The following is an 8,413-nucleotide window of genomic DNA, read 5'->3' as shown; positions in this document are numbered from 1 at the left end:
AATGATGATGATGATGAGGAGGAGGAGGTGGAAAAAGAAGTGGAGTGAGATTGATAACGAGGAGAGGAAAGAGAAGGATTGAAAAGTGACGGAGGAGGGATGAGGTGGACGACAGCACGAAATGAAAAGAAAAAGCGTACACGGGAGCTTCTGAGGCGCATACATAATTGGTTTGTGCATGCAGGATGACTCAATTTAGCACGTGACATTTCCTCCTTTCACGACGCTGTTGTTGATATCTCCGTCTTACTTGTTTATTTAAAATGTTCCTCAGAGAGAGAGAGAGAGAGAGAGAGAGATTCTGATATGCACAAAGACTGACAAGCACGGTGAACAAATATGCTCTGGTAAAACTCGGTAAAAAGAAAGAAATAACAAAATAGTCAGACAAAATAAAACGAAAAATGAACCACGATGAGATGTTTCTAAAATGAGAACTGTGTCAGACTGTCTTGACGCCTTCCTACCTGTATGAAGTTACTGTAGAAGATACTTTTTTATGTGATTATATTTAGTATGCCTATATGAATGAGCTATGTAGGAAATAATGACGGAAAGTGTGCATTACTTTTATTGATAGCCTACTATCATCGCCTTCAATGCTGCTGCTGTATTGTCTTGAAGGGCCCGTTCTCCCTCGAAAACTGGTAGTAGTAGTATTGTACTTTGTTTCTTAGGTGATGTCATTGATTGCTAAATTAGAGTGCAGTCATTCAATTAAATTACGAATATTTTTTAATCATGAAACTAGCTAGATTATCACAATCATATATATTTGGTACGTGTCTCTGAAACATTACATGACGTCATGAACAGCCAATCGGGTGCAAGGGGGTGGAGCTTAGCCAGTGTGTGGGAGGGGCTTCTCGGTGCAAATTGGCCAAGTTAATTTGGACACTTATAGTGTTGGGTGGTGCCTGTCACAACCCACCTTCCCCATCCTTCCACTTTCTACTTACAAGTTTGTCGCCCTACAATCAAGGTAACAAACAGCTGTGTGGACTGCACTGTGATTACCCAAACAAAACTTTGAGCCCCGACTTAGCATCGAACTGACTTACTTATAGATAAGTGAAATGAAGATGATCACAAGAAATAAAACATTATGGTGACACTGAGAGGCGGCCAGACAGGATGCAGGAAGTTTTAGTTCACGCTGACATGGCTGATTCTAAGGACGACGGTGGAGGTAACTTTTAATTCATGTGGTGAATATAGATTTACTTTGGTTACGTTAGATAACATAAAAAAAGGAGTATGGTGCAGTATTTAGGAATATTGTTTTGGTTACTTTGGAGTGTTCCAGGAGAAAGCAGGAGTCTCATGTCTTACATTTCCTTTCTTTTGTCCTCAGTTTCCGCCACGAACCTAAATTCGGTATCAACGTGGGCCCCAGGTCAGTAAAGGTTTATAATGAATGTTTTCCCTTAGTTAAGTGTTTACAGAAGGTATTATAACCTTTAATGTTGAGGATTTGTAAATACCTGTGAAGCTAGCACACACACACACACACACACACACACACACACACACACACACACACATATAGATAAGGTTAAGAAGAGGGAAGGAGAGAAATAAGGGTTAGAAGGAGGAATGAATAAAATTAAGGTAGGAGAGAGAGAGAGGATGGAGAACCGAGAGAGAGAGGAGGAGAACAACAGCAATAGAAGATAATAAAATAGAGAACAATAAAGAGAGAGAAAAGTAAGGATAGGAGGAAGGGCGGGGAGAGGCAAGGGAAGGTGGGAGAGGGTAAGAACGACAAGGTAGGAGGGAGAAGTTAGAGGCGACGATAAAGGGAAAAGGGAGAGAGGTTAAAGTACGTGAAAGGAAGAAGAAAGGGTAGAGGGGGAGGGAGGGAGGGGGAGAGAGGGGGGCAGGGGGAGGAGAGAGAAAAGTAAGAATAGATGAAATGGGGAAGAGGAGGAGGGAAGAGGGGAGGGGAAGGAGGGAGAGAGGTAAGAGGAGAAAGGAGCAAGAGGTAAGGCTAGAGTAAGAAGGGCGAGTGGAGGGGAGGAGGAGAAGGGAGAAAAGTAAGAGTAGATGAAATGGGGAAGAGAGAGCAAAGATTGAGTAAGAAGGGAGGAGGGGAGGGGAAGGAGGGGGAGAAGGAGGGCACGGGGAGGAGGGAAAGTGGTAAGACTAAATGATAAGACTAAAATGAGAGAGGTGATGAGGAGGGAGAGGGAGGGGCAGATGGAGGAGAGCGAGAGGTAAGAATACGGTAGGGGACAGGTTAATCAGACAAACTTCAGGTATTTCCATGAGACAGAGCCGCTCAGAAATGTTCATCCCCTTAACTTCTTCCCCCTAAAAAAGAATATTTGCTGCAGTTTCTTTTGTGGTGTCCCTGTAAAGGTTAAAAATAATGCCCATGCGCTACTAGCTGAGGAGTAACAACCTTTGGCGAAGTCAGGCAAATTTTGTTTATGTTCGGCTGGCGCGCCTCCTCGAAGAGACTTATAGCAATTAACCTGTTCAGCTAGTGGGGCGATTGAGGATTAGCTCCGCTGAATTTTCTTTATATAGATGTTGATGAGGAGAGTAGAGGGAAGCGGAGATCATAAATTTGCGTGTATTATTTTTTCTATTTTGAGTTTCATTTTATTTGGGGGATTTTTTTTTTCTTCATAGGAACAAAAAGCAGCAAACAGCTCTTTCTGCAGCCCTTCTACTGCCTCCTTTACCGTACGATATGTTGGAACTTAAGTTATAATGAAGCCTTGAGAAAGTAAGTAGCACACCTTCCGCCGGTGATTTCGTTATTCTCGGTAAACGAACCCGGTAAAAAAAAATGTAACGTTCTAATCATCACTATCACTGGTTGTCCTCAGAAACAGCGCGGTGAGGTCAAGCTAGACTTTTAATGCCTGAAAACATAAACATTGACAGGAGAAACTATGGGAAGATGTGAATTTTGCCGAGAAAAGTAAAATGTAAGCAGAATTTTTTAAATGAGAAAATAAAGCATACGGGAGATATATACTAATCGATACACACATTATTTAGGAACTTTTGTCTGTACCTTGAGACTGGCCTCCATCACAGCGCCGTCCATACCCACACAACAGGTCAAGGGCAAAGCAAACACAAACAAACAACAAAAAAACAAGAGCACACAAAACACTGCTCCCACTAAAAGAAGAGGCCAAGAGGATTTTTAAAGGAACGCGGTCAATTTAGATTCTCTCTCTCTCTCTCTCTCTCTCTCTCTCTCTCTCTCTCTCTCTCTCTCTCTTTTAAACGCAGCGTCCTTACATGCAATACCTGATCCGCCGCCACTTTTAATATCTTTCAGGAGAACAGTGTGACGATTGATATAAAAAAAATAGTTACCTGATAATCACTTCGTCACTCTACACTGGAACACATTCATACTAAATCTAACATGACACGCAGGTTAGGAATTCAGCTGTCTTTGTAGCCAGAAATTATTATGTTTTTCACAGTAAAACAATAAAAGGCTTAGAGTAACTAGACTTTATCAGCAAATAAACGCTACTTCTTCAATTTTTGTTTGAGATATAATGAACCGGAAAGGATATTAAATGAGCGGTTTGTACACATTAAGGATGCTCATTTGAAACTTATTTTTACTTTGGTTCTTTTCATCACACTGAGATTACACACAGACACACAGTAATAGAAAAGCATTTATTATTACTATTATTATTATTATTATTATTATTATTATTATTACTATTATTATTATTATTATTATTATTGTCACCATCTTTATTATATCATCATCATCATCCTTACCATTATAACTGTGCATATCGTTTAATAACAAGCCAAATTATTTAGCTTCGATGTAGAAGAGAAAGAAGGAAAGAAAGAAAATAGACAATAAAAAAAAATTGGAAGGTAGGAAGGTGGCGGCAGTAGAGTGAGGCGGAAGAGGAAGAAGAGATGAATGGGGAGGAAGAGATTTATAAGGAGAAATGACAGGAAGTGAGGAAGGCAAGGACAGAGGGAAAGAGTTGGGGAGAAGGAAAGGAAGTAAGGGAAGGAAAGGAAATAAGGAAGGAAAAAGTTAGGGAGAAAGGAAAGGAGGTAAGGAAAGGAAAATAAAATAAGGAAAGAATGAGTGAGGAAGAAGGAAGAAAGGAAGGAAGGAAAGGAAATAAGGAAGGAAAAACTTAGGGAGAAGGAAGTAAGGGAAGGAAAGGAAATAAGGAAGGAAAAAGTTAGGGAGGAAGGAAAGGAGGTAAGGAAAGGAAAAGAAAATAAGGAAAGAATGAGTTAGGAAGAACGAAGAAAGGAAGGAAGGAAAGGAAATAAGGAAGGAAAAACTTAGGGAGAAGGAAGGAAGGGAAGGAAAGGAAATAAGGAAGGAAAAAGTTAGGGAGAAAGGAAAGGAAGTAAGGAAAGAAAAATAAATTACTAAAGGAAAGCGCTAGGGAATAGGAAAGCAGGAAGGAAGGATAGAAACTAAGGAGGGAAAAAGTTAGGGAGAAGGAAGGACGCTAGGAAGGAAATAAAATAAAAGGAAGAAAGGAAAAGAAAACAAGGAAAGAAAGAATTAAAGAGAAGGAAGAAAGTAAGGAGGGAAAAAAATAAAGAAGGAAAAAGTTAGGAAGAAGGCAGGACGCAAGGAAGGAAAGGAAAGGACGGAAAAGGTAAGGGAGAAAGGAAAGGAGGTAAGGAAAAAAATAGGGAAGGAAGGAAAGAAGATAGGATACTTATGAATGGGAGGAGATGAGGACGAGGCGTGAGGGTGACGATGAGGGAGAGAGACTCGAAAATCTGGTATTCATTCATCTTCATTTACCGCCATTAGCAGAGACCCGAGGAGCTCCCCTTCTTACTCTCCCTCCTCTTCCTCCTCCTCCTTTTCCGCCTCCTCGTCCCTATTTTCCTTTCTATATTTTCTTTTTATTCGTAGTCTTTTCTTCCTGTTATCTTCCCATTCCTCCCCTTTCCCTTTTCTTCTTCCATTTATTCTTCTTTTCTAAGCTTCCTTTTTCGTTTTGATATTTCTCTTTCCTAGTCCTCGTCCTCGTCCTACTCCTTCTCTTCTTCTTCTTCTTCTTCTTCTTCTTATATCATTTTTCTCTCCTCCCTCTCTCGTGGCATTCATCTGGCCGCTGTTTTTCTTTTTTTCTATCTCGAAACAATTCTTTTTCTTCATTTCATGCGGGAGAATCTCAGTGAACTAATTAAACGTTTTTCTGATATCACGAGAGTATTTTTTCTTCGTCATCGTCTCTCTCTCTCTCTCTCTCTCTCTCTCTCTCTCTCTCTCTCTCTCTCTCTCTCTCTCACGATACAGTAACAATATTCATATCAATCTAAGCGTAAAATCAATGCATCGTAAAAGCCGTAGCGTGAAACAGAAATCAGGTCATATTAAAATAGCACCCCTTAAAAAAAAGACCTCGCAAAGCATTGAAGGCTATCACGTGACTCTGGAAAGCATATCTCTTTAAAATGTTAATGGTACATACATTTTTTCAAGTCAAACACTATAAATTTAAATAAGTTAACTAAAGTGATAAGGAAAAGCTACAATGTCTATTACTGGTTCTCAGCGTGGCTTGCTAAACCTCGCGACACTGTCCTCATATTCAACCTTCTTTGTCAATATTTGTTAACTTAGGGAAATTCACTCCAGCAGAAATCCCCAGGTTCTGTTTTTTTCTAGATTTTACATTACAAAGAACTTACACACCGCCACTTTCTTCGTAGAGTATTTCAATATATATATTTTTTTTAGATTTTGCGCTGAAAAGACCATTAACGACCTTCAGTTCCTATGAAGAGCCTCCTTACAATTTTTGGTTTAAAATTTTAAGTTTCAAAGACCTTCAGTAGATCTGACACACGATGACGAACAGTTAATCACAACTCGACTTCTCAGAATTATCCGGCGCTCAGAATAGAAAAAATGTCACTTAATGTCGGAAAATGCCAAGGCGTTCACACGGAATTGTAGAAAAAAATAATCACAGATAATTTTATATCTTCAAAATGTCACTCGTCTATGAAGTGAATTTGATCTGATACTGTGTCTGATTTTCGGGATTTCTCAAGGCAAAGCAGAAAACAGACCACTAACTAAACCTTCAAGAAAAATATTTGGGAACAGCTTTTTTTTATACTGAAGGGGCCAGGTCAAGGGCCAAGCAAACACAAAGAAACAACAAAAAAACAAGAGCACACAAAAGAAAAGGCCAAGAGGATTTTCAAAGGAAGGCGGTCAATTTAGATTCGAGAGGTGTCTGTGTATGTCTGTGTATCTCTCTCTCTCTCTCTCTCTCTCTCTCTCTCTCTCTCTCTCTCTCTCTCTCTCTCTCTCTCTCTCTCTCTCTCTCTCTCTCTCTCACACTCACACACACACACCCACACACACACACACACACACACACACACACACACAGTACCACACAAAAGCACGTATGAATGTTTCAAATTTGCCGACAGGAAATTGAGGTCCCCCAATTTTGTCGTCACTCTGCATATTGATTCTTCCAATTAGCCTAGCCCCGACTTCCTTGCCAGCCATTGGTGGAGCCCTTTGCGTGGTCTGAAATATCGGGTGCCCATCTCTCTCTCTCTCTCTCTCTCTCTCTCTCTCTCTCTCTCTCTCTCTCTCTCTCTCTCTCTCTCTCTCTCTCTCTCTCTCTCTCTCTCTCTCTCTCTCTCTCTCTCTCTCTCACGCCAATTATTCCCTATTACTTCATGCTAGTGTTTTTATTTCCTTTTCTCATTCATGAACACCCTTTTTTTCAACAATTGGAGCTTCGTTTACATTCTAGATTTTTGGTGTTTTACTTAAAAGGAGGAGCAGGTTATGTATCAGTGGATCAGTGGGTGTGAGTGGGGTATGTAGTGGTATGTTCATGTGTGCGTGGGATGGGGGAGGGGGTTGAGGTTAGGTGTGTGTAAAATTTATCATAGTTGGGTTTCATTCATCTCTTCCGTGGCCAACAAAATTCTGAGTCTAAAAGGAGTGACAAAAAGTGTAAAGGGGGAGGGCGTCTGGTCCGTCTTGCGTGTATAAATATTTTCGTCTCGTGCGGCGCGTGCTGTGCTGTGCCTCTGAATAACCAACGCGTCTCTGCAAGGCTCATGAGACGACCTGGGTAAAATCTGCACAAGTTTGCCGTGTCAGTCTCAGTATGTGGGTCTGAAGTGTTCATACTTTGTGTTCGTGTATACCCTTGTGTTGCTTGTCAGGTGTATTTTTTTTTTTGTGTGTGTGTGGGGGTGGTGGTGGTGGTGAGTGTGTGTGTGTGTGTGTGTGTGTGTGTGTGTGAGTGTAGAGAAACCGGAGGCCATTGAAGGCGTAATTCGTTTCGGTCGAGCGTCACAGAAAGTTATGGGAGTAAACTTTATGACTTTGTAGCTACACCCATATGTCAAACACACACACACACACACACACACACACACACACACACACACACACACACACACGAAATCCCTTCCTTCCTCCCATCCAACCTCATCCAGAAACACATACCAACACTGCAGAAATTTAATCCCTCCTATGTAGCTTCCACTTTTCTACACGTTTAGTTTACTCTCTTGAAGGTCATTAATGTTTCACGTATAAAAATAAACAAGCAAAAATTAAACAAAAACAGGTGGTGCAAGAATTACAGAAGTGCATATGTAAAATGGAAAGGAAGCAATGGGAGAGGAAGTAAGGGAGAGATGGGGAGAGAGCGAGGGAGAGAGACGGAGGGGGACATAGGGCTGGGAGAGGAACCGATTAGATGGAAAACGTGGAGAAAGAAAGGCAAGGAGAAGGAGACAGGAACTCAAAGGAATGAAAAAAAGGAAAGGGAAAGGAAGGGAAGGGAAATGAAGGGAAGGGAAGGGAAGAGGAAGGAAGGTAAAGTAAGGGGAGGGAAGATAAAGGAAAGAAATTAAAGGGATGGGAAGGGGTGGATAAGGAATAAGGGGACGTGACGGGAAGGGAAGGGAAGTGAAGGGAAGGGAAAGTAAGGGAAAGATAAGGAATAAGGGAAAGGGAAGGGAAGGAAAGGGAAGGAAAAATACATGAACTGAGGGCACGAGGATGTGTCTTCTCGATATGCGGCTCATAAGCTTAATGTCGAGGACGAGTGTCGCCTGAGTCTTGTTCTGAATATTTCATGATAATGCATGGACGAGGGGGGAAGGGGGAGGGGGAGAAAGGGGGTGACGGAGAGGACGCAAGGGGAAAGGCGAAGAGGAGGCAGGGGGAGAGGCGAAGAGGAGGCAAGGGAAGAGGCGAAGAGGAGACAGGGGAAGGGGCGAGAATGAGAAAGAGGAAGGGGAGAAGAGGATGCAGGAGGTGGGGAGGGAAGGAAGGAGAGGAAAAAGGGAAATAGGAGGAGGAAAGGGAGGAGGGAGAAAGGAGAAGAGGTAGGGAAAAGAGTATAGCCAAGGGGAGATGTGGAGGAGAGAGAGAGAGAGA

General features: G+C 41.7%; 1 protein-coding gene across 1 annotated transcript in view; it reads left to right on the top strand.

Moving 5' to 3' along the window:
• Nucleotides 1–1,161: 1,161 nt before the first annotated feature.
• Nucleotides 1,162–8,413, top strand: part of LOC127007552 (lachesin-like) — a 61,714-nt gene continuing 54,462 nt past the window's right edge. Inside the window, exons 1-2 of the mRNA XM_050878722.1 lie at nt 1,162–1,189; nt 1,355–1,396. Coding sequence (XP_050734679.1) covers nt 1,162–1,189; nt 1,355–1,396 — 70 coding nt within the window. The remainder of the gene's footprint in view (nt 1,190–1,354; nt 1,397–8,413) is intronic.

This window comes from Eriocheir sinensis, chromosome 35, assembly GCF_024679095.1.
Source record: "Eriocheir sinensis breed Jianghai 21 chromosome 35, ASM2467909v1, whole genome shotgun sequence".
NCBI classification, from domain to species: domain Eukaryota; kingdom Metazoa; phylum Arthropoda; class Malacostraca; order Decapoda; family Varunidae; genus Eriocheir; species Eriocheir sinensis.
Note: the sequence above shows the minus strand (reverse complement) of the source record. Positions and strands in the feature narration are given on the sequence as shown.